Source organism: Blennius ocellaris, assembly GCF_963422515.1.
Source record: "Blennius ocellaris genome assembly, chromosome: 12".
Lineage (NCBI taxonomy): Eukaryota > Metazoa > Chordata > Actinopteri > Blenniiformes > Blenniidae > Blennius > Blennius ocellaris.
This window is the reverse complement of record NC_137661.1, coordinates 18,880,850-18,908,047: the sequence shown is the minus strand read 5'-3', so window position 1 is coordinate 18,908,047 and position 27,198 is coordinate 18,880,850. Positions and strand designations below refer to the sequence as shown.

At 42.0% G+C, this 27,198-nt stretch overlaps 1 protein-coding gene across 1 annotated transcript; it reads left to right on the top strand.

The window, feature by feature from the left end:
• Positions 1-287: 287 nt before the first annotated feature.
• Positions 288-25,849, top strand: gatad2ab (GATA zinc finger domain containing 2Ab; the record flags this gene model as incomplete). The annotated part of the gene is given in 14 exon segments (XM_080506562.1): positions 288-311; positions 314-420; positions 422-438; positions 441-447; positions 16,953-17,261; positions 20,796-20,919; positions 21,026-21,157; positions 21,284-21,355; positions 21,466-21,582; positions 21,768-21,968; positions 22,109-22,358; positions 22,474-22,853; positions 22,968-23,187; positions 23,404-25,849. Coding segments are annotated over 14 exon segments (2,094 nt in total). The 3' UTR covers positions 23,538-25,849.
• Positions 25,850-27,198: the final 1,349 nt, after the last annotated feature.

The window sequence follows — 27,198 nt, the reverse complement described above, 5'->3', positions numbered from 1 at the left end:
AGATTGTTCAGACTGCTCAATGGACTCTTTAAACTTCTTTAAAACGTTGCAATTCTCTTGTTTTTTTTAACATTCTCTCAACTTTTGGGGCATTATTATTGTAGTATAAAGATGATCTATCTATCTATCTATCTATCTATCTATCTATCTATCTATCTATCTATCTATCTATCTATCTATCTATCTATCTATCTACCTATCTATCTACCTATCGCGCGGACGTAAACGCATCATTTTTGTGTATCTATTGGGAAACTTAACATTTCCGAGGTGTTTGTGAACGCAGCATGACGCCGCCTGTGGTGGCTCATTACATTATCTGGCAGCCGGAGTGGCAGCGGACAGAAGAGAGGGGATCCCCGGGATTTTTACACCGAAGCCAGCGAGATACTTACGCCTAACGACTGAACATCGCGGGGGGACTCCACCAAGCTCCTCCTGAACCCTGTAAGTTCAACAAACCACTCTTTCCCGGAGCTATCGGATCACATCTAAGTGTTTTAATCCTCAATTGAAATATGACGACGACGGAAGTTTATCTGTCGGCGTCAGGTCGGCTAAGTTAGGCTAACTAGCGTAGCCCGGCTAATGTGTAAGGTAACAGTTGTGTGTCCCTCCGCTTCACACACACTCACACTCACACACACATCGTGTACGAGCTTCAAGGGCTATATCAAGACTACGGCGATAATCCTAAACTTACCCGGCAAAAAAAAAGAAAACTTGTATCCGCGTGCATCACTATTTGGGAAAAAATGTAAGTTGTTTCTTTTATGTACTTACAACGAAGGTACAACACTCCGGGACCGAGCGACGATTCGTTATAAACGTGTAATTAACGCGGTATTACGAGTGAACACATTTAGCCACTGTCTGCCCGTGACCGGGGAGTTAGCGCTAGCAGGCTAACTTAGCTCGATAGCTGCCGACTGAGACGGGGTCGGTTTCATTGTCTGTCGTGTATCGCTATTTGGAGGCGTTCAGACATCCTGGCCAAACGCGACAATGCACACAATAATCGTCATTAGAAACATTTCCCCAAAGTGTTCCCCTTCAGCCCGGCGATCTTTGTCGACGGTTTCGGTCACAATGGGGACGTTAGCTGGCGTTGGGTTAGCCGCTGGTTTTGTAGCCGGACAGATGGACAGGTTGTTGTTTGCAAGCCAAGTTAACGTTAGCATGCGATAGCTTGTTGTTGTTGATGGGTGAGTTGAAATAAGGAGCAATTCTCCCGGAAAAAAAAAAAAAAGTTGGATCACTGAAGTTTATGAATATCACAATATGCATCCCTGCCGGGTTTCGCTAAGCCTGGTGCCCGTCTGGACCGCGGATGGCTCCTGTTATGGCTTTATGAGCCATTGATCCCACAACTTTGTCAGATTAGCTCAACCGTGAAAAGCCTTTTTATGGAGGCGTAATGGTGGACGGTGAGCCTTCGTCGGGGTGTGTGTCTGTGTCCACGACAGCTTAGCGGCGATCACCCACACCGCCACATCTGAACCGAGGCTTTGTCTTTGCATCAGAATACCTGTAACTAAGACCAAATTTAACACTTATTTTAGGCGACGAGGTGTTTACTGTCAAGTCTGTGGGCACGCTGCACAATTAACCATTTATTACATATTCAAGCAAATCCAGTGAAGGCATTTTGCCTTTTATCTGATGTTAATGCTGAGGTGTTTTTTTTTGTTGTTTTTTTTTGTTTTTTTTTTAAAGAATCCTTATGCTTTCGATTGACCCATTGGTTCCCTGTGTTTGGGGATTTATTTTACAGTGTCACCTTGTGTGTAGTCGACTGTGATCTATGGGTCACGTTAACTGAGTGGACAATTTTTGTCTTCCTTGACTTTGAGGTGTGTCTAGCATACCTCTGCTAAGCAGTGCCCTTGTTCTAGAGCAACCGGACAGTTGGCACCCTTGGCCAGTGATGGGGGACACGTGTCGCTTTGCATTTTATAATGGGCCTTGGATTTGCCTGAGGAGGGGTGCCTCTTATAAAAAAAAAACCCTCACGAGAATGATGTAACCAGACAGGCATGATTAGAGATCCTCTTTATTTTGCTGCATTAGGATGTGCAATCATTATTTTTCCATCACTTTTTAATTTGACTTTTGTACTTTTCAAGGATATGCTGGTCACAATTTTCATTCTTGAGTTTATTGTGATCTTCAGCGCAAATCTTTGCACCTGGAATTTGATCCTATTTTTTTTTTGTTTTTTTGTTTTTTTCCCCATACAATAGAGTTTGAAATTGTTGCTGAGCATTTGGCATGAAAGTGAAACCTCACACACACACACACAATTCCGCATATGCCTTTATAGATGCACCTTTTTAAAATTTCTGGACTTAACTTTTAAATGTTTTGTATTACACATAACCGATTTCTATCACACAAATGTTTAATCTGACATCATACCCGTTTCTCATAATCTGGATTGAAAATTGGAGATTGCACATGACAAGTTGGCTAAACTGGGAGATGTGGCTCGGTCTGCATCAGCATCAAATATTATTTTATTGTTTATTCAATCTTGTACAAGGTGACGCTCAAGTGTCATGCATACGCCCGTCGCTAGTCAGAGCTACAGAGCAGTCTGCCTCAACGCAACTGAAAATACTGCAACGGCGACTTAGAAAAGATATACTGTACTGATTTATTGTTGTAATAACACATTGAAATAGTCTGTGTTGGATAGACGTTGATCTGTTAACGCTAACAGCAGTTGTATGCAATCTACAGAAAGAAAAACACCTTCGTTTTGGTTCTGCTGAAGTGTGAAGGCAAAATTGTGTTTTTTGATGATGTGCTCAAATACCATATGAATGAAGTATTTGTCCAATGGTTGAGACTTTTGTTTTTGCAGAAATATTCTGTGTGGCAATGTTGCTATAGGGGCCCCATCACTTAACCATAGAGACCAGCAACGTTGACAGAGTTAACAGGGAATGCTGGTAAAACCGTTAAGTAATTACAAATATTACCCACATTGTTTTTGCAGAGAGATTTTCTTGTTTATTAAACATGGTACACAATGTTCCAATAAGGGAACATGAACTTCTTGCCCCGTTGGATTAGTTTGCTTTGTGTTCTTACTTTTGTGTATTTTTATTTGTATTTTTTTTTTCAATCAAATAACATGCCATGTTTGATACAGTTGGCTTTTTTAAGTTCATACTAACTGTCAAACCACTAAGTTTTCCCTGAGGTGTGTAAGTAATGGGCTTCCTTGTGTTGCCTTGGTTGGCATCTTGTTGTGTTTCAGCTGAGCAGATTCTTTTCTTTTTTTTTAATGAGCTAATGTTTTCACATCCTCTCAGTGCTTTGTTTCATCGGGCGCTTGAAAAAAACAAAAGGTAGACTTATTGGCCACGGGTTCCCACCTAAAAGCCTTGGGCAATACTTGAAGCATGAGTAGAGGAATCCTACACCGGTTGAACTATTTCTTGTTTACCCAGTTGGACTTCATTAAGCATGTGTGCTTACAATATGACTATCCCATCTTTAACTGTGGAATGTTATCTTTTGTGTTTGCTTTTAATCTGTCGGAACCTTGGACTCTAAATGAAATGAGTGAAATACTGTCCCCTGTTTATCCTCCTGCTGAATTTGGCTTTCTTAGATAAATGGACAATAAACCACAAGCTATATTAGTAAACAGCATTTCTACAGAATTGTGTCTGTAATAAGATTTGTCAGAAACCATTAATCTCATTTGGTTTTATTAAGTGTTTTCCTCCGAGATGTAGATTTTTGTGCTGAATTGATCATTGTCTACCTTAACTTCCAACTTTTCTTTCATTTTAAAGAAAAAAAACAAACAGGTATTGATTAAAAAAAAATGTTTTAAGATGGTACCATTCTTTACAGTCTCTGTCCTTTTTCCTGGAGTTTTGGATATAAAATAGAATAGAAATACTTTGTTAACCCTTTGGGTACATTCTTAAACCAATGGACATGGCTGCCTCATTACATTGCTCTATCATCCACTGGGAGCGCTCTGAGGTTCAGTGTTTCGCTCAAGGACAATTCGACATACGAATCTTTGTGATTGGGAATCGAACCCAAAACATTCCGACGAAAGGACGGCCACTGTTATCTGAGCTATAGCTGCCAAAACCGAGCCATACCTATAGCCACTGTAGAATTCTCAGTAGTGGTGAGGCAGTCGGTGCAATGAGCACAAGGAAAGCTTTCTTGAGTGTTATTTCATCATACTTATCTTATCAATATATAAAATGTACAAGACAAAGCAAAGCTGCAGGGAGCACAAGCATCACCAGGGTAGCTGGTAGTGGTGTTTTGGAAGGTATTGTGGCAGGCATTAAAATATTCAAATCCTTCCTTTGCTGTGGTAAAGCATCCAGTTATGCTTTGTGTGACAATTCAATGCTGCAACATACAGTCATATGCATGCACTGGGGCTTTGCTGCTAACAGGGCTCTGTTAATTTCTACAATTGAACCCATATCACTGGCCACTCAATTTTTTGCAGCCAAGGTAGATCCTAGATTTACTACTACATTTAGTAGCTTGGTGGTCTAAAAGACTTTGGGATAAAGTTTGATAGCAATCGTGTGTTTCTTTGCTTTCGGTTGAGTTTTTTTTTTTTTCGAGTGACAACTTGACCATCGCTGCCCGAAGGCGTCGTCTCATCCTATATACGCAAAGTAACATTTGCTCTCACGGGTTATTGGATACACATTTATAATGTTGTTTTTCAATCTGCCTTCGACAATTGCGTCGACTGTGTGGCCAATGCTGACATCGCCACTTTATATCTCTCAGTGCAAGCAAAGAGGCAGAGCAGCAACTTGGATATATGTAACATCAAGGCATGTCTGCAAGAGGGGACAAAGTGTCCTGGCTGTCTCTTGGCTACATGACTTATATGTGCGAGTTGTGTATACATGCTGCATTTGATCACTGCCCTGCCATGCATAGCAGATAAGGTATGAAAACAAGGATTTGCTATACTTCTCATACTTCTCAAGAAGTTTGAGCTCACTTGTCCCCTTAATTTTGAAGTAACTTCTGATTTTTCACTTTCTGCCAGGAAAATGTATCAAGAGAAGACACGGGATGGGTTTGTCAGATCACAGCTGCAGCTGGGGGATAGGAAAAGTACAGACTGGAAAATGAGCAGACAATATTTGTGACGTCTCCTCATTTTGTTTGTATTATCATTATTGTCATCATTATAATCATGTATTCAATGAGCAATAGAATTTCTTTTGTTTTTTTTCTAACCTAAATTAGTGTTCTTTGTGGCAGAGTGCAATGAGTTGAGTGCATATATTATATTTTTTATATCCTGTAGCTCTGAAAGAAAAGTTTATTTTCAGAAAGGCCTTCATGATTCCAGAATTTAACACTCTGAAATCTCACATGCAAGCGCCCTTTCAGTTTCTTCTTTTTTGTTTTTTGTCAAATTCTAGGCCCATGTTATAAGTCCTGTCTTTAGTTTCCCTGGAGAAAAAGTATGGGTCCAAAGTGATTCTCTACTCTAAAGTATGAAAGTAGGACAGGCTGTCCTAGACTTTTGTACATTATTTGCTACTGCTTGGTTTTTTAACCGTGGACTCAAATAGATAACACACATTTTTAATTATTCCTCTGTCACATTGTAGTTATTGTTTTTAATTGATTTTTGCTCTATTGCTTCACGGTGGGTAAACTAACATGCACAATATCTGTGTTATAAGTTCTTTAATAAAAATTGATTATATGAGGGGAGGGGGAGACAGAGGTTTAGGTTCCCCTGCATTTCAGTTTTTCTTGTGTACCTGCTATTAAATCTTGTATATAATGTAAACAAATGGACTAATTTGGAAAAACACAACAGAAGCATTGCATCTCAAGTGTGGGATAAACGTTTTTGTCAGTGTATATAACTGCATTTTGGTAAAGCCTGGGTAAGCATGTAGTATTTGCTGCCTTCTCATCATCTGATACCAGAAAGCTACAGGGAACATCATCAAATAAAGAAACTGGCTATAATAGGATCAATTCTGCTTCAGACTCCTTGTAAAGTGGTCAGCCTACAACTGGTGAGCTTTAGGGCTTATTAAGAGGACCCAGGTGAAACACAAAGTGCTACTATGAAACAAGAGTTATGTACTTTAGCATGAGTGGGTAGTAGCTTGTCTAGAACACCATTAAGGAAAAAAAAAAAGAGAGAGAAGGCTACAATTAGTTCAGAATATTTTTTTGTTCAGAGCCCCGTCACGCGGAGTAGGTGTTCAATACATCAGAGACAACACTTTGGCTGAGTGGCATTGAAAATAACACATTTTGTTTGTCAGCGTGTGCGTGCTGGATGGGAAACATGATTTTAAGGCAGACATTTTTGTTTTGGGGGTCCATCCAAAAACTATGGGTGCCCAAAATGTATTTTGTCGGTGGAGGGGGGCTCTTCTCATTTCACGTTGAAAGCGAAAAAATTAGATAGATCATAGGTCCATGAAATTAATACCACCTCTGTGGATTCTGCAGATATAATTCATTAGCATCTTGGAAAGGAAAATCCTCCTCTCTGCTTTTGCATTTGAATGCACCTGGATGAGTTAGAGAATTACAAACCAATCAGAGGTCACCTTTCAAAAGGTACAGATCACATGGTATCAATTGACCAATCATGTTGCTCATTACTGGGTGTAATACAAACCGGACGTCAGTTGTGGTTCTGTACTCAATCCGACAATTCTCTATATTTTGGCACACAAAAAAAGATTAATTCAGGCAAAATTAGATGGTCACAAATAGTGATGGCAATTATACACATTTTTTCAAAGCTTTGAGCAACACGTCTACTATTTTTTTTTGTCCGTCTTGCCTGAAAATTAACCTTCCAAATGACAGCTGAATGGCTCACTGCCTAAAACCACAATGGGAAATGAAAACAAATATGAAATATACTGATACAGAAGAAGACGAGTGTAAAGCGCAACATGTCAGATGAGTTACATTTTTAGACTGTGCAAATGCCATGGTTGAGTATAAAATTCCATCTTGTCCTCATAACTAAAACAAAATGTACATGCATACCAAACCCCTCTGCCATTTTCTACTCTTCACCTCTCCACAAACTGATAGAGGCATAAGTAAATGACAATCTCACCAAATAATTTTGTGCCATCATGATTTTGAAATGATTTACTGGAAGCTTGAAAGTGATATGGGTCAGCACTGACTTATGATATAGTAGTGCTCAATAACAATTTGCCTGTTAGGTGTGGTCATGATTATTAAAACCCTTATCTTTTGATTTGAAATGCAGGCGTCACCTTGTCTTGGTATTTCCTTGTTGTAGGTTTTTTTTTCTAGAGGCTTTAATAGCTGTAGACCAATTCAGGTTTTTTGAAGTCGATTCTGATAGTAAGGAATATAACATTTTGATAACCGATAAATCGGCCAATTAAATTTTTTTAGTGCTGACGTGACTCGTCAACGTCAATAAAACGATTAGCAATGACTACTTCCGATTGATGCAGCAGCAACGATTAAAGCACAGGAAGAGAACGGGGCTAACCTATCAGTCAAGCGTGAACGACACAATGAGGCATGTCATTGGAAATGGGAAACTTATTATCCTCTACTGGATACGTAACACAAGGGCATCAGAAAAACACTATTCCCTGCATTTTATTTGTGGAAAAATAAGGGTCAAATCAGCCAACTTTTGGCCAATTTACAGATTAATCAGTTGGGCCATATCAACTCACCCTCACACTTAACCTTGTTCCCACTGCGCAGTACGGTACGGTAAGACAGGGTGAACCCAGACCCAAATCTGTTCCATGAGAGTACAATTGAAATGTAGGCGGAGTTGTGAATGACCACGTAACGATGCAGGTATGTGATCTCATCACACGACGGTAAACGCAGGACCAGGGCGGAACACATTTGGCGTGACGCTGCTCGGGCGTCTGAGCAAAGCCGCGAGCCTCCATTCTCTGTGGCAAAGCTTGGACAGCGGTAGAGAAGCAGCTGCAGGGTGCTGTGTGGAGCGCGGACATTTAAAAAAAAAAAAATACGAATTAACAAAACAACCAGTGTTTGCAATGTGGCTTGTGCAAACATACAGCCGATGAGCTATCTAAATATTGTGGGCTTGTCAAGAGTGATGATCGTCATTACCGATCGGCAGACGGCTGCATGGTAGCGCCTCCTTATAGAACCTGTTCCGATGCGCCCGGGAACTCATCGGAGGGGGTTACAAAAAAAATGGGGAACGGTTGGGAACAGATGCTTTTGTCACCATCTACAACTTTTGTCAGTGGTAACACACGAAAGCCTGTGGCGTACTGGTACCTACTGCGCAGTGGAAACAATGGTTTTAAATCTGTTCATGACGGCCATGAAGTTGATAAGTGGGTCTTTATTAATGAAGAGATGATTTCTCGTTGGTGGCGCTGGTGACTAAAAGGGCTTACTTGGATTTGATGTACTCATTGGTACCTTGGATTCTTCTTTACAAAGCAACCTGAAGTATCGAGAACAAGAGACGGGCCCTTCAAACCGCTCTTTTTAGATCGGTTACCCTAAATAATGCTAGCAAGTTATGTTATTCCTTTCACCGTGAAGGAGATCTTTTTAGTGTGATTTAGTTGGGGTGGAGGTGGACAGTATAGACAAAAAAAAGAGCTCACGAGATTTTGAGGCGGGTTTTACTCGAAGGGAGTAATTTGACAAGTTAAGCCTCTGTTTTACTGGGCTGTGACAGATTGTGAACAGGTTTTGCAAAGAATATCTCAAAATATGTGCAGCAGATCACAGTATTTCTTACATGAGTTACAGGGCTTCACAAGCATGTCACCTGTACAACATAATTAGACAATTTTACCTGGAGTATTTGCAACAGTCATGCAGCTTTTGTGTCAAATTTGCCAATAATTTGCATATTCTCTTGTTGAGTCACCGGTCGTCACAGCCAAATGAAAGGTGCAATTTACGTTTTCTTTTGAAACATAATCCACAAAATGCAGAAAATCCTAATATGTAGACAAATTTGATTCAAATAAAGTCTTTATCTCACAATCTATGCATACAGTGACCAAAAAAAGCCCAGTGAGACATAATTAAAAAGTTTTTATATTAATTAAAAAAAAGTTTTTTTTGATTTGTAGACAGTAGTTTGTGCTACAAATTTCCAGATTGTTGAAGATCATAAATAAGGACTTCTAGATTGAAATTTGTTTGGTCTGATTTCTCCCAGTATAATAGTTTGAAGTTGAAAATACAGTTAATCTTTGTTGGCTGTCCAATAGTTGAGGAACGTCATAGAAATAATTGTTAGTACTGATGTTTGGAACCAGCTAAAATGTTATTGAGATCATTCCTCACCAGTATTAATCTGTCTTGCATAAGGTTCTGAATGAACATGCCCATTCCTTTTGGTTTCATTTACTTTGGTCTAATCTAATATAACTTCACCGGTGGCATCCCGAAAATTCCTGTTTGTCCTCCTGTTATATCCACATGAGACCGTAATACATCCAGTTGCTGTTTTAAACTACGAACACCGATAATTTGCTTAGCCTGTAGATCAGACATTTGATATACTCAACTTTATTGCACCCTTTCAGCCCTGTTTTTGCTCTCCCTCTACTGCGGTCACTTCCTGCTACTGTTCATTTCTAAGAAATGTAATGTGATAGCTGTCTGCGTGTGTCCTGGCACTCCAGTCCATATGTGGGTATGTGCTTCTGGTTTTACAGGATTATTGAGGACCCATTTGGAAGCAATTTGGCTGAAATTGGAGATTATCCCTGTTGAGGATTTTTTTTTTTTTTTTTAAACATTCAGCTTTTCTTTTTTATTATTACTTGTAAACACAAGTAGTTGAGAATGTATCCAGTCATTTTATGATTACAGGCTCAGAAATGCTACCGACGCTTGACCCAAGGTGTTGTATGCTCACCGATATTCTGCTAAAGGTATATACTATGAGATGAGGTATTTTAATAATTCTTTTTTTATTGAACTGTATGTGATGAGGATACGTTGCCAATTGTTCGTGTCACTGTAACTCATGAACAGCCCCATGTTTAATGGAACCCTATGGGGGTGCTCATTTTTGTGTGATTACGTTTAAGTCTATCTTCACTTCTGGACTCACTACTGTTGTTGTCGGAACGTTGCCGGGGGAGAATCCAGGTGGAGACAGGAACATGCACTTTGTTTGCCTGTGGCTCAAACACACACACACACACACTCACACACACACACACGCACGCACGCAATCTGGCAGAATCAGGGTTAAAGGCTTCCATTTTGTTAGGTAACACCCTAATGGTCTGATCTGTCAGTGGCATTAAAATGGCAGGGGCTTAACCCTTAATGTTCGGGACGCAACCAGTATGAGAAGACGCACACACGCACCCACGCACACACACACACACACACACACACACAGACACATACTTCTTGGCTGACCACAGAACAAGTGTGCGTCTGTGTGTGTTCGTGTCTGTGTGTATGTGCGTCTGGGTGTGTGTGTGTGTGTGTGCATGCGCCCGCTTGTGTGTGTGTGTGTGGGGTGTGTGTGTGTAGGTGCGTGTGTGTGTTAGTGTGTGTGTGTGCGTGCGCGCGCGTTAGTCGGTTTGTGTGTAAATCAGAGAGGGGTAGAGGCAAGGACAGAAAGAGAGCAAGTGAGAGAAAGAAGACAAGTAAGAATATTTTTCACTTGGGTACAGTGAGATTATGGCTCAGCTCGCCACATGCGCTCTGCACCCTCCCCCAACCATGGCACCATCTCAGCTGGATCCCTGCCCCCACTCTTAGCCTGGTGCACAGATTAATATAGGTAGTCTAATCTTTTCTTAATACAGTTAAGATGATTTATCCAAGCAAAGAAAGGTCTGCCGCGGCTGTTTGTACTGAAGCGAAATGTTTTCTCAGTTCAACGCGACGTTCAGCCGGCAGCAGGAGTCATTTCGTTTTGAGGGCAGCAGGAGTGAGTAATCATGTTATATTTAAGATCATCATGAGATCATCACCTGATCATGTCTGCCAGTAAAATAATTGGCGGTTTGAGTGATTAAATCAATATTACAAGGGCCAAGGCCCCTTAGATGCACAAGACAAAGAGATGTCCCTGTGCTGTCTTTTATTGGGCAGTAATAATCCATACTTGTATTGCTTTTATTGGACACTATAATTGTTGTTTTCCACCTATATTGAACCCGAAGGACACAGTTAAAAAGGCTCAGTTTGGAAAAAAAGAAAAATGGCTGTTAATGTGTTGGCTGGCTGGGTCCCGTCCCAGTGGGGAGATCATTACAGTGCGAGAGATGAGAGGCGAGCACGCTACCTGAGGGGACGAGACTTTGCCATTGATCTGGTCTCTATGAACTACTGGACACAATAGGAGACGGACGGAGAATAAAGCTTGCAGTGTCAGTCCAGGTCACAAGATTACCATTTTCTTTCACGCTTGCATATCTCATCCTGCCGCACTGAACAGCGAGATGAGAGATTTACCGTTGATCTATACAACCCCAACAAAGAAATGGCTGTTTATTAACTATTGATTGAAGGAAGTCTTTTTCCGCTTACTCCAAACCTTTTTATACATATATGCTTTTTTTTTTCTCGATTGAAAATGAACGGGTTGTAGAGACATCCAGGCTCTCTCACAGCCCCCATCGCCATCATCCTTTTCTTTTTCGGTGTAAGATCTGCTCTGCCCTCAGGCCTTATTATTCTGGGGGAAACGAGGAAGACATGCATCTACTCCTCCTCCTCAGTCTCCTGAGAGAACAAGGCACAGATAACTAATCACTGGCGGGTACTCTTCTTCCCTCTCTTTCTCATCCTCCCATCATTCTGTGCCGCTGTTGTTGGTAGATCATTGGCACATTGATGAGATGAATCTCTCTTCCTGGAATACAAATATAGGTTTCTGTTATCAGGGTTTGATCAAAATCTCTACTGATACTTATCTGTTTTCTTATTAAATTTTGTTCCTGATTTAATTGGATTAATATGTATAACTAATATCACCCGTGCCTAATGTGCTCTACTCTCTCTAATTCAGTTATTAATTCTTAATGTGGTCATCGTTCATTGTAGGAATAATTGCAAAATGATCATGTCCACTTGTTAAATGCCGCTCATTCTTGGGGATGATCACAGTTTATTAGTTAATATGTGAAATATATGAATGACCACATTGGCTCCTTTGTGAAAAGCAAGTAGGAGGAGATGCATGTAACGCGTGAGAATATAAGAAAGTATTTTAAGTATGTCATGTATTTCAGAGCGAAAACTTGCTGACCTTTTAGACATGTTAAAGCTGCATGACTTTGTCTGTCGCAACTTGAGTTTGTACCTCATGAGTCTTTTCCTTTTGATAGTGAAACTTTCTTCCATGGTGTTGCATGGGTTGTACAATTGAAAACTTATGGGACTATCTTGACACAAGACAAATAATAGCGAGCTTGTGTTAGAAGTGGGAAATCAGAGTGGAGTTGACACATCGGTCAAATGCTTCGCTTCCAGGCTGACATTGACACAAGGATAGTGATCCTTTATTTTTTAATCTTGTTGTGAGTGTGTTTGCTATGTATGTTACCCGAATCTATCCATCCATCCATCCATCCATCCATCCATCCATCCATCCATCCATCCAGCCATCCATCCAGCCATCCATCCATCCAGCCATGATACCTCTGAATACTATGCCGGGTCGCAGGGCACTGGAATTGATCCCAGCTCACTCTGGACAAGGGCAGGATACACCCTGAATGGGTCACCAGTCCATCACAGGACAAACACAGAGAAATAGACAACCACACACGCAGATTCACACCTAAGGGCAATTTAGGGCCTGTCCACACGAGAACGCTATTTTACATAAATGTACCGTTTTTGGCTGATCAGCCACATGTGCGTAGCGTTTTTAGAGGCCCCCAATTTTTTCTTAAAAAAAACCCAAAAAACTTTTATGTCACCACCAGTCGCAATTTTTTTTTCTTTTAGAACACCAGCGATAAAAACGCTATATTTTTGGTTCGTGTGGACAGGACTTTAGAGCCACCAATTTACCTCGCATGCATGTTTTTGGACTGTGGGAGGAAACCCATACACACATGGGGAGAACTTGTCCCCTTCATCACAACGCTGAAATCCAACATTGCTGACATGCTTGACAGCCCGAGCTCGATGGTGATACAGTTTATGGTTTTGATGAATTGTGAGTTGTGAAAGGCGGACGTCTTGTCTTTATGGCCTCTCTGGGCTTGTTATGTCCCACACTTTGCTGTTTGGGGTACTGGTTCCCTCCAGGCATCTGTGAAAGCACCAGTCAGACCTGTTGGTGAGCTTTGTGTATCAGGTTAGTCTTACATAATAATGTGAGGAGCTTTACCACTGGATGCAGTGTTCGACACAGTTGATTACTTGGCCATAAAGTTGAACAAAAATCCTGATGTTAAAGCCAAAATAATCTGAAAAGATGTTCAGTTTGTATCCGGGTATACCGGGCATAATGAAGTTATTAAAGCGTTTGTCTCCCTCATAACATGTTGTCACTGAGGTACTGGGACCCATAATTTCCCTGTCTTCTTTCTCTTGTCGAACAGTGCTTGAAGACATTGCTTGTTTTTTTTTTTTCCTGCTACTAAACACTGTCAGATGTCTATTTGGCAGTGATAGAGAAAGTGTTTCCGGATGGTTGTGGTAGTGATGAGATGAGGTACGCCAGACGTCGCGTGTTTACTGACATAAATGTATTACAGTCAACATATTTTTTCAAAGTATACATTGCTCACTCTTTCAGTTAAATAATCTCACGAGGACAACATGAGTTTGTTTAAATATTGGCTTTAGAAATAAATATTGTTTAGTTCCAAATTAACATGTCTCATCAAATTGATTGAAACTGAAATACTCTTTACTTGACTAAGTGATACAAAGGTCACAGTTGGCTTCATACATCATGTATTCATAATAGAAAAATACTTTTTGTTTTCTATTTGTATTTGCTGCAAGGTTGACCAGATCGTATTAATTTTGCATTGTATGGACACCAATAGTGGCGTCAGTAATATCAAATTAGAGGTAATAATGATATTAGAATTAATAAAAAAAAACAAAACGGTTGTGTGGCACAATATTTTAACGATCATGAAAAGATCGTGGATGTTTTTCTTGAGTTAGTCAGTCAGTGCGTGATGGTGGGAGCGAGTGTGATGCAACACCGAGGACTTGTACACACATTCCTCTCAGCCCGTCTCAAGTGCATTCGGGACACATCACAAAGTATGTATGGACAACAATTTTCTTTGCCACCCCTCCGTTGCTTAGCGTCAACTGCATCCACTGCATTAAGCACTGGCTTCACGATGCCATCCGCGTCCTGCGGGACAGAGGTAGACACGTGTCTGCAGACCTGAAACGAGCAGGCACAACGTCACTGCTCTCGGCCCCAAAGGTTTACAGTCATTTTCTACCTGACAAAGCTTCACAACCTCACCGTTACCCCACCATTTTCATTAGTCTTTCTGCAAAAAGGTATGCCTGACATTGTTTACGTGCATGCGTGTGTGCGTGGAGTATGTACGGGCATGCACATGTAAACCCCGACATGAAAGCTGTCATGACTGTCACATAGATGGCCTTTGTGTCCGGGGATCATACAGGGGCACATCTGTCCTTGCTGTTTATCAGAGCAGGGTGCATTTCAGGCTCTGCAAACTCATTTGCTCGCAGACCTGAATGTTAAGCTCTTGTCGTTGATGCTTTGTTTTTTAACCAAAGCTCAGCATTTTCCCTACCGAGTGTCAAGGATCGCTGTGTGCTAACTTCACTTAAAGTCAAATAAAATGCGAATCATCAGGCCAAAGTGCAACAATAATGCATGTAGCAATTCATAAAAAATAATTTAAAAAAATGCTGAAATGCAGCTTCACTATCTCACCTAACATTGCAGGTCTTTTCAGCGTGCTGTTTCGCAGGGAAAATCGTAGCAGTATTTGTGTCTAGTGAATTATCACCTTCCAGTCTTCAAGGCCTCTTCCTTGGACAGCAGACTAAACATTTCAAGACGTTTTAGAGGTTTATTGTGTCCATTAATACATGCAAACCTTTTGGGTTTTTTTTAGAGACCTATCTGAAACCGTCACTGACGGGCGTTTTGTAGTCTGGGTCCGTTCTTGAGTGCTACAGACAGGAGTCATATCAGTCCCCCTCAACCTTTCTTGTCTGCTCGTCGTGTTTTTGGTCCGTCCGAAGACGACATTTTCTCCCCCTCCCTCCCGCCTCGCTTCCAACGTTGAACGTGACTGTGGCCTCTCTGTCTCGTTCCCTTCCCTTCCCTTCGCCACTCTGACTTTCCACAGGTTAAACTGACGCCTTCATTCAATGGCAAACCAGATTGAACTGGTTTTCAGGAAAGCCATTCTTGTCTCGTAAAAAACCTCAGGGATATGCGTGTGAGCTGAGGTGCATTCACAGTCTCAATAGATCTTGAAGCCAGATTCCTGATACTGCATACATTTGCATGTAACTTTTTTTTCACAGACAATCCTGTGGTCAATTAGACTTTTGTATCACAATATATAAGGACTTTGATGATGAGAGCAGTTCAGGTTCATTTGGTCACCATTGTACAAATGTTTGTAAGCGTGACATATTGTCTTTTACATGAGTTATATTAGAAATATATCTCACTTGTGTGACGTGAATGTTATACAATACTTTGTTTGTTTGTTCCTTTGTTTATGTGTTTGCTTTGTATACATATTGTTTAATGGGGCAGTAACAGAAGGACATTTAATGCCTGGCTGCCTTTACCCATTAAATACAACTGGAAATATCAGCTAAGCAGAGCAACATTTCACAACTTTGTCAATATATTATTAGAATAGCTATATACATTTCTTACAACATTAAGACAATATCTAAACTGATTTAGATGATTTTTATCGTTGTATTTTCGTTTATCTTAAAGTGCTTTAAGTTAGTTATGTTGTTATTTGTGCCAATTAACTGAAATTGAATTGTTCAAAATATTAAGATGTTGTATGATGATAAGAATTAGATTATTTTTTTTCAAAAAATGATTTTGTTTCAGATAAGATAAGATAAGGCTTTATTTAATCTCACAGAGGGGAAATAAAATTTTGTCAGCAGCAGTACAGTCATGCGCACATACTCAACAGACAAAATTCCATAGAAAAAAAACTGCAAACATAAGTACTATTAAAATATGCACATACATAGAATAGTGCAGGCATGACATATAATCACAACCCTTCCATAAAATTTAAATAGTCATGGTTAAAAGAAAAAAGGTTGATGTACAGCCATCAAAATTAAGGAACATCAGCTATATGAACTTGTAATTTGGCACCTATACACGAGCAAACGATAAGATTTACTTTAGTTGATTGGATTCAGTGTCTTCAGTCACTCCATTGGCACTCTGCTGCCTCCCAAACAAAGGCAGACTGAGGTCAGTTATCACTGTAAAGCTTAGCCTTGGCACTGCTGTTTTCCAATTTCATTGTCTCACTTTGAGAGTAGCTGATTGTACCCAAGCCAAACGTAACCTGACCAACGAGGCTCAAGGCCTTCCTGCAGGGCTCGCACTTGCCATTAATGGTTCCAAATCAGTTTTCAGTGTGACTCATTTGCTGTGCTCAAAATCAAGTTCCGCACAGTGTTCAAATAATTGTTGTGTTCTTTTGATTTTGCTGTACAGTTTTAGTGTGATTGCCTTGTGGAGAATCACTTTGAGAGTTGGTCTTGGTATATCGTTCAAGTATAATTGGCCTGTAGAAAATAATGCTACCCTATGGTTAGAAACCATCCTGGCATTTATTTCGACAACGGAAGCGGTACCCTGAAGAATTCCTTTATTACAATCAAACTCCTCTTGCCTGTTATTGTGTTCGGTTTGTAAATACATTTAAGACTGAGTGTAATTATGTCTCCCTTCTCTCCAGGGTGAGAGCAGCCATGTCAGAGGAGGCAGTGCGTCAAACGCGCAGCCAGAAGCGGGCTCTGGAGAGGGATCACACAACCAGTCCCGGTTCCGTCGGGGATACGGAGAGTAAAAGGGTTAAACTGGAGAAGAGCGATGCCGCTGGGAGCCCAATGGCCCTGGTGGGACACGGAGGCGAGGGCGTCAAGCTGAAGAGCGAGCAGGCTGCGAAGGTGGCAGCCAACATCCTCAAGACCGGAGAAGTAAAGGCCACCATCAAGGTTGAGGTGCAGACCGGAGACGAGCCTGTTGACATGAGCACATCCAAAAGGTGAGAATTTCATTCAGTCATGGAATTTCCGTGTTTGGAAATTTTAAAGTAATTGGAGCAGGCACTGCTTTATATGGTATTCAAAATAGAAAATAAAAGTGCAATGTGCCATTAGCATCAAAGCTATACTATGAGATTGAAAATGCAAAGAAATAATTCTCCCTATAAAGCACAGTTTTTTTGTCTGCCGAGTTGAAGATGTCAACAGTGAAGAAGCTGAAATGTTTATTGTGAATAACCAGGATGGACAAAATTAATAGAACATATCAGAGGGAAAGCGTCTGGACACGCTGTGGACACATACTAGTAGATATATTAGACAAAGGATGTTTGTAGTTGGAGCACCAGGCATGATGCAAGAAGAAAAACACCTCTGAAAAGATTGAGGGATGTTGTGAAGCGGGACATGGAGGTGCTGAGTTGACTCAATAGCTCTGCTGTGGACCCTTGAAGGGAGGAGAGGAAGTATTGATACGAAAAACTCTGGCAGATAGAATTCCTGATCTTTAAGCAAATCTGTCAAATAAAGTTCAAATAGTTTGCTATGCATGCATTGAAAATGACTTTAACACCTCTGGTTTAGACAAAGCTAAGCTGTGATCAACATTCAGAAATATTTAACACAAATTTAACCCTTGATGAAGTTTGTCACTGGCCACCATTTTGGAGAAAAAAAACCCCCACGTAAATCATTAACAAACTTGTCTGCTTCAGAATTTAAGATCCAGATAGGAAATTTCCTTTGTATTTTTGTTATGTGGGACGGCCACCACAGTCAAAAAGAGAACTGAAGCCCACCACTTCCCTGCATTTTTGTGTGCAAGTTTGTTTTAAAATCTCTGGAGGATTATTTATGCACCGTAAGCCTCAGGGGATCAAGTATAAATGTACAGTGCAAGAGATGAGTCTACCACAGTTTCAGGTTTCTCTCTTTGCACCAGCTGGTGGTCTGACGGGAGTCGCACAGGAAGTTGCTGTGTGGCTCTCGACAGCCTGCCCCCATTTTGGAAAGTTTTGAGGCGCTCGAGGCCTGAGCTCCGTTTCTCCCTCGGCACCACCTGAACTCTGCCTGACGAAAAGCGAAGCCTATGTGTCACAAACTGGTTCAAACTGGTCGTTGCCATGGTTTCCACACTGGAAGGCGCAGCGGCAGGAAGGAGGGGCCAACAGGGGTGGTGGGTGTGTCACATGACCATGCAGAGAAATGCCTGCGGTCATGTGACCTGTGGTAGAGCGATACACACATGCACGCACGCACACGCACACGCACACGCACACGCACACACACACACACACACAGATGTGATGGCAGTTAAAGTAGAACAGAGCCGTGATTCAGCTAAACGTGTGTCGGCTGCAAAATAATTACACACAAGTGTCACCTTTGGCCCAGCTTTAAACCTCAGCATGTGTTTGTGGACTTACACGGTGCGCGGCTGTTCTTCTGCGGCTTTATGCAAAGTCCGTGGCAAATAACTCTGGGAAAACTATTAATGAAACAAAATGCAGTTTGGCGGAACGAGGTGATGACAGAGATGATAGAATTCCCCCACATCTTGATAAGTAGGCCGCCGGTAGTTTGCTTTGCCTGCATCATAACAATATGTCAATATTTGAGCGCGTCTTTGCTCAGCCTATCACCTGTATGTGCAGCTCTGCTATCTCATTAACTCAAAGAGCCTTACGTGGCTTAAAATGGCACTCGGCGGTGTTGCGTTGCATTCTGAATGGAGAACCCTCACTGCATCTCATAACCACTGATTCAGCAATCCTATAGCGGGGTCAGCGTGACGCCATGATTGGGGGAAGCCAAGGCCCGTTGAAGCAGTGGACCTTATATAACCAAGCGAGCGTGTTGTGATGCTTGTGTAAGCTGCTCTCAATAGTTAGCAACAAACCAGCACAGGCTAGTTCTGACGTTTCATCAAGAAGGCATGGCATAGTAATTCCTGTAAAACAAGGTCCCGATGATAACTCAGTGATGGTTTTGGGACGTTTGTGTGCTTTTAATTTGGTGTGTACTGAATGTAAACAGCATTGGCTGACGCACTGCTGTCAGTCCAGACTTCAGCTGAGCTTAAGGAGTGTAATCTTTCTCAGAATAGCAGTTCTCAACGCACCAAGTTGTCTTTTTAGTTTTTAATGGAGCATATCAGAGAAGTACTTTCCAGGCATTGGCTGTTCACTAACAGAGTCTGATTCGGTTCTCAACAGCAGCCTGGAGAAGTTTTATTATGACTCTTAATGATTGTTAACAGTCATGTTTCGATTGCTGCTTGGTCTTCTCAGCTCATAATGTAGGTATAAGCGCCTTGGTTCATGGTTGTATGAGTGACCTTATTGGGCTCGAGCATGCAGCCTGTATGTTGACGGGAGCTGTTGAGACGTCTGTTGCGAAGAAGACAGAGACGATAACTTAAGAAGTGTGTCTGGAGACAGGAGTGCACAAAGGGAAGGGGAAATGCGAAGAACTGAGTCAGTGGGTTGGAATATAAAAGATGAACAAGTAAGTGAGAGTGGGGGAGGGGTGTGTGAAGTAGTGACTGCGAGTGACTGAGTGAGAGAGGGAGAGTGTACACAATAGGTTGGCTCCTGGCCATGCATTCCCTTCCCCCCCTCGCTGTCACCACCTCCAGTGTCTCCAGCGGACCTCTGCTCAGCTCAACTTGTGACTCAGCTGGGAGGGAGGGCAGAGCCGAGGCCCAGGCTGTGCCGAAACGGCTAGGCCATAGGCCTCGCCGCGGAGGTAGGGGAGGGGTGAGGCCTTGTCTGGGTGGTAAACTGGGTCTGAGTCTGAAACCCCGAAGCGCCTCGTTCGACGGTTACTGAACGATTATATAACTTTGCTGCATGTTTGCATGCATCGCTCCAGAGAATGACTCAAACCGCTTACATGGCGTCATAGTGTACATCACAACCTCGAGCATTTGTAATCTCCCACTAGCTTTCTTTGACCCTCAGACTTTGGGAACCTCACAGGATCCTCATTATGGAAAAAAAAACACACTTATTCCTCCGTGATGATCCATGCAGTGTATTAGCAGTAACCCCCCCCCCCCCCGTGCATCTCATCTCCACCTCCCCTGCATAATATGTATATGTGGCTCCCCTCGAGTCGCCTTTGTTCTCTTCCGTCCTCAGGAAATGCCACTTACCATTTTATTAAAAGTCCTCGCTATTCTATAGGTACATAAGATTTCAGTTAATTTGGCCTTTTGTCTGGATGGTGTTTTGTGAACGATTTTGCCATTAGAATCGAGACAGCGGGAGGTTTCATCGACGCTACCTTTTGGATGAGATAATGGGCTGCTGCGTTCTTCCCCTGCCGCCATTACTCCATTATTGATCTCTTGGTTCTTGCCTTCTTGTGTGTCCTAGCACACATTCACACAACTGTGGTGCTAAAACCCTAACTGTATGCTGCCATCTTCTGGTTGGAAGGAAAAAATACAAGTCAATTGAAATTCCAGACAAAAAGAATATTGGATTTTTGTTAAATAGTTAACCTTTTTTTTTTTTTTTTTGTCCCCACAGTGACATCAAGAAAGAGCGACAGCCACCATCACCAGACGATGTGATCGTGTTATCAGACAATGAGCCGTCCAGTCCTCTCATGAACGGTCACTGCTTCTCGAAGACAGACACTGATAAACTCATGGTAGTAAACCGATTTTTATTCATTTCAAATGCATTTATTTTGAGTTGATGTACTTGTCAAACTGTGAGTTTCGTCTGAGCTGTCATACCCGTCGTCACGTTTACAGAAGAGTTCACCAGAGGAACGAGAGCGCATCATCAAACAGCTGAAGGAAGAGCTGAGACTTCAGGAGGCAAAACTGGTGCTGCTTAAAAAGCTCCGACAGAGTCAGATCCAGAAGGAGAGCAACGTACAGAAGGTGTGTTTTGTTGGAGCTGTCGGGTTCAAAGGCTCCTTATCAAAAGAGTCTTGCTTCCCTCAAACGTTTCCTTTATGAGACAGTTTACGTGCTCATGAAAGCATTTCCTGTTTTGTGAACGTTCAGGCGACTGGCTCTGTTGCTACTCCTCCTCCTCTGGTGAGAGGCAGCATGACATCGAGCAAAGGACCCCTTCAGGTAAAGTATAGAAACGCTTGGACAACTCTTCTGTTTTACAGAGACATTCCTTCTACGATCAATGTGCACATTGTCATTTGTATTTGCATACACTGTTGCTGTGTTTACAGGGGACTGGTCGCAGCTCAGGCACAGTGATCCCCCCTCCCTTGGTGCGGGGTGGACAACACATCCCATCCAAACACAACTCTCAGACTGTCATGCCTCCCTTGGTCAGAGGAGCCCAGGTTAGTGTGTGGGTGAAGGAAATGTAGCCATTCAATCCCAGTTGCTCTTATAAAATACTATTTTAAAAATGACCTTAGTTGAAGGACTTTGAATTTTATTTCTATTCACTTTGTCTATTTTCTGTCCTCCATCTATGTGCATTGTTGTCTTCTGTATCGGCTGTATCTGTGTGTGGGATTATCAGCCTATTGCTGTGACTCCCCAGCAGATAGCCAGTCTCCGTCAGCAGCAGCAGCAGCATAGTGGTTCAGGGCCCCCTCCACTCCTTCTGGCTCCCAGGGCCTCTGTGCCCAATGTCCAGGTCCAGGGCCAGAGGATCATTCAGCAGGGACTCATTCGGGTGGCTAACGTGGCAAACAGTAATGTCATGGTCAACATCCCTCAGGTGAAGTCGACATAATCCAGTCATTGCATTTTTTCTCTCTCAAAAAGAAACATTTGAACGGAAGATTATTTCTCTCTGGTTTTCTCATCTACCCTTTCCATTGCCACCCTGCTGAACCCTGGTGCGTCTTTTGTTTTCAGGCTTCTCCAACTGGCCTCAAAGGCTCTTCAGTGTCGCCCAACTCCAACATCAATGACTCCCCTGCCAGCCGACAGGCAGCTGCGAAACTGGCACTGCGCAAACAGCTGGAGAAGACGCTGCTGGAGATCCCTCCACCCAAACCGCCTGCTCCCGAGTTCAACTTCCTTCCCTCTGCGGCAAACAATGAGTTCATCTACTTGTTGGGTTTGGAAGAAGTGGTACAGAAACTCCTGGAGATGCATGGCAGAGGTGGGTGAACTTCTGCAGCTTGTCGAACAGTAGAGTGTCAAAATGTGAAGCCTTGTTGAAGGAAAGAAAAAAAAAAGCTATTATATTTATTGTGAGTTGCTCATCTGTTGCATAGGTAATCTTGGCCCAGCTGCTGCAATGGCCAGCATTACTCCCAAAGAGCCGTACACCTGTGCCCAGTGCAAGACGGACTTCACCTCCCGCTGGAGAAAGGAGAAGGTTGGGACCATCCTGTGTGACCAGTGCATGTCGTCCAATCAGAAGAAAGCCCTGAAGGCTGAGCACACCAGTCGGCTTAAGGCAGCCTTCGTGAAGGCACTCCAACAGGAGCAGGAGATTGAGCAGCGTATTCTCCAGCAGGCTGCTTCCTCCATCTCTAAAAGCTCCTCGTCCTCTCCCTCACTGTCCAAAAGTGATATACTGGTGTCCCATCAGTACAAGCAGGTCAGGGCTGCCATGCATCACAGATCTGTGGCCCATCACTCCATCAAGCAGGTGAGTGTGACAATCAGTCCGGCACTGTAGTTTCAAAGCTTATTATCCCACATCAGTCATTTACGTTCATCGTGTAAATGGAACCTCCAATAATGTCCCTCTGTCTGTCTGCAGAGTCAGCTGTCACACAGCCTCCAGTCTGTAGGGGCTCATGGCATGGCCCACTCCTTCACCTCCTCCCAGCTGCAGAATGCCGTCACAGCAGCGGCGCTGGGTGGTAGGCCGGATAAGCACGTCGCAGCAAGGACGTTGCACCAGGGGGCGAAGGTCAGCGCCGGCAGCAGTAACCAGAGCAACATGGCAGCCTGGAGGAAGCAGAGCGTTGGCAACGCAGGTGTGTGTTACTGAAAGTGGCCATTTCTCACCGATTGGTGTTATTCTTCTCCTCTTCTGTGGATATCTTTAGTCATGAATGCTTTCGGTCTTCGCGTCTTGCTTTATTCCAAGTCTGTGTGTCAAAATGTTGCAGTTTTATCCGAAAGATCTGTCAAATGGTTTGGTGTCAACAATGGCCCGTCAGCTGACTTCTCGTGTGTGTTTCTCCTGACAGGCGTCACCATGGCCTACGTGAACCCCAGCCTGTCTGCTCATAAGAGCAGCTCTGCCGTGGAGCGTCAGCGAGAATACCTGCTGGACATGATACCCTCTCGTTCTATCTCCCAAGCAGCAAACACATGGAAATAATGCAATCTTTCTCCCTGTTGACACCATTACTATTATCCCTCTTAATATCAATAACAGCCATGCTCATTATTGTTCTAATCCTTTCTATGGACTCATGTTGAAATGGAAAAGAGGAGATTCAACCTCCTTTTCTTGTTGGATGAACATATTCTTACATCTCTTTCCCCCCCCCGATCTTCTACTGCTACCTTCTTCCTGATCTGAATCCTTCCCAAACTGCTGTTGTGCTGAGACAGCCGTAGGGATGCAAGGATTGTGTCACATTGGATTGTGAGTTACTTCTGGGAGGGAAGGGGTCGGCACGGGGGTGTGTACAATTTTACAAATCTTTCCTGTGAGGTCGCCTCTTCCTTCCTGTATATTGGTAGAGTATCCCAGTCGCAACAAGAGGAAGCTACCACAAAATCCCTTAGCTCTCCCCTTTGCCTCTGGATGAGGAGAGGCACAGTAATAATCATTATTGTATACGATAAGATATTCGCCTTATGTCCTAACCCTCTCCGGTCTGATTCACATTGGGCTGCATTTTAACCGAAGACCTTGTCACGGGGATTGTTGTCAAGCTTTGAGGACCATCCACAAATTAACTGCTTCAGCTTTGCAAAAACTATTAAAATGGAAAAAAAAATAAAATAAAAAAAGTTACAAAAAAAAAAAAAAAAAAAGATCTCTATCTGCACACAGACTGCCTCTTCTCTCTAACCCACAGCGTGTTCAGTAGAGAAGTTGATGTGTGTTGGATTATTTTGTATGGCTGAATGTTAGGATTTTTGTTTTTGTTTTTGTTTTTGTTTTTTTCTTCTGTAAGTCATATACTGTGTTTGGAATATTGTGCTCCCTGATACTTTGGAAGTGGCCTCTTATGAAGGTCTGAATTTACAGGCTAATGTTACTGTTGAGGTGGTTTTACATCTGCTGGGTTCCATGTTGTGGCCTAATATTAAATCCTTTTTTTTTTTTTTTCTAAGATAAACTAGAAACTATTCTTATTGAATATTGTAAAATAAGCCTTCCAAAGAAATAGTGGAGCCCAAATGGAATCCCTTCTGCTAGAAGGTTTCTAGTTTATTTGAACCCTCTCTGGATATAAACATGTATTCATGCTAAACTGAGGGGGTGTAAGGAATGTCATATTTTTGACATTGTTTTGCTTTTAGTCATAGGTTGTGGTGCATTATTATTTTCCTTCTATAGACAAACTGTCTAAATTTATTTATAGGGTCATGTTAGTAGGGACATATCTGTATGCCCTAAGTTTGAATGGATCTCCACTTTACAATTGTTTTCTCTTGTGTGTCAAGTGGCTCCCACGCACCCCACGATTGGTCCTGAGAGAAGAAGCTGGACAGCTTTCAGAATGTAGTTATGCAAAAACCCCTATAGCAACAAAACAAACCTGAACTTGTTAGTCTTTAACATTAAGGTGTGTATGATTATTGTCAGATCATTGGAATTGAACTAACCCTGCCTTTCACAAGAGCTCTAGTGCATTTCGATCAGGTCGCAGCAGCACAGGATAAGCTAGTAGAGCGTGTTCCCACCTCAGACTGGATAAGTCCAGTTTGCTCAGTTATTTAGCAGCAAATGTTTTTCCATCTCGGTCACTGAGGTTTTACTGTTATGTGTCCGCTTTTCCACTCATTTCTGTATTCTTGTCGAAAACGTCAAATTCAAAGCAAAAAAAAAAAAACGAATTCATTACACATGACACTGAGAAGAAATCGACCAACCAGCAGTTTGAGTTTTTCAGGTATCGTTTCTTTCTCTGGAAATTCTTGATATTCGTTCAGAGTATATTGTTCATTTTCATCATCACTGATTATTAAGTTGGCTTCTTTGTCCTTGAGTACCTCACTCCAGATTTTATCAAAACATCCACGATTTGATTTTATACCAGGCGAGTTTACGTCCTGTCCGAGGGCACTCTTCAGCTCACAGAGGGACACATCAGGTTTAATGGGCAGCAGTTTTTTTTTTTTTTTTTTAAATGCTCAGTTTGTCATCGCTGTACAACCCAGGATTTTGTTTCTGATTTTGCTTTGATACAATATGCACACCGCTGATGGAAATACACGATTTGAGATTGTTGTGTTTCCGTCTCCAAGTAGCATCTGAAGTGTTTCCGGTTGTCTGTATGTATATCGAACAGGCAGAACAGAGCAACCGGTGACTTGTTGATGCAAAATAAGCAATCTGGATTGAGCCCATCACTTTTGTGACCTGAGAAGTGTCACCCTGTGCTGTCCTGACTACTGCCTGCTGCTGCTGCTGCTGTTGCTGCTGTATTTCTGAATACAGATTCACCATTCCGTTTGGTCGGGGAAGGGAGGGGCGGGGTTGATGTGGTGTTCAATGCAGGGCAGCCCAGTTGGGAGGGGGGGGGGGGAATATGTATGAGAAATGTTTGGTTTTTTTGGGGTTTTTTTCTGCTCTATCAAATAATAATAAAACTAATTTTAACCCCTCCGTCATGACTGGGTGACATTTATTCACTGTGGTTCAGCCCCGATGAGCTGCAGGGAAGTGTTTTGATGTTTATGAACATTTTGTCCACTTTGACTTGGGTAATCCTGTACACAGCAAGTCGAGCATTCCTTTACCTGCCGGGGCCTTTCTGTGTGGACTTTGTATGTTCTCCCTGTGTGTTTGTGGGTTTTATCCAGGTACTCCAGTTTCTCTTGGTGTAATCTTGTGTGTTTGCTCTATGACCGACTGGTGACATGTCCGGCATGCACACTGCTGGAATCAACTCCAACACCTAAACTGTATAAAGCAGTATAGAAATAAAGTAGAGACAGAAAATGCACTCATATCAGAATTATTGGCAAATCAATTTATCAAGCAGTGTCTACCAGACCTGATACCCTTTCTTAAGTTGCTATGCACATGACCTGAAACAACCAATTAAAGTTTGTATTCATCCTTTCCTGTTTTTATGTTCTGTTATAAAACAAGAACTGTATCAATGAAAAAAAAAAAATCATCGAAAGGCATTTGGACACTTTGATTTCTGTGGAACAATCAACAAACTACTCCTGAACAGCTGCACCAAGTACTTAGTAAGTACTAAAAGGCATTTCAACAGTTGCCCTGTCTATTGAACAATAAACAAAACACTTTTAAACTGTCTTTTTAAGGTGCTGAAGTAATTAGTAACTACGCAAATTTCCTAAGGCATAAAACACCATTAATTTATTAATTTGATAGGCAGTTGTAGCAGCCGCAGTTTTTTTTTTTTTTTTTTTACATTTAGCTTCAAAGCTATCATGGATGCAACCCGTCAAACTCCAGAAACTACTGTTTGAGGTTGTGTAAGTGACTGTATTGAGGACATTGACCAAGCAAGTTTCTGAATAGTCAAACTGAGAGTGTTTCAACTGTACCTCATTTACAACCATCCCTGGTCTCTAAAGTCTGAAGCTTTGTGTGTATTTGATTGAATTAAAACAAAAGACAAGAAAACAGGATATGTAATGAGAGTCCGGCTGAGAAGGAACAACAGGAAGTGCTTCTGTTAACCCAATCAGGGGAAACTCTTGCCAAGGACACTGCCACTCCTGGAAAAAAATGGATCCATTTAAATAAATAAGAAACAAAAATGATTACAAAAACTGTCAGTGTTAACACAAGATAATCTTACTGAAATATTGTGTGGACAAAT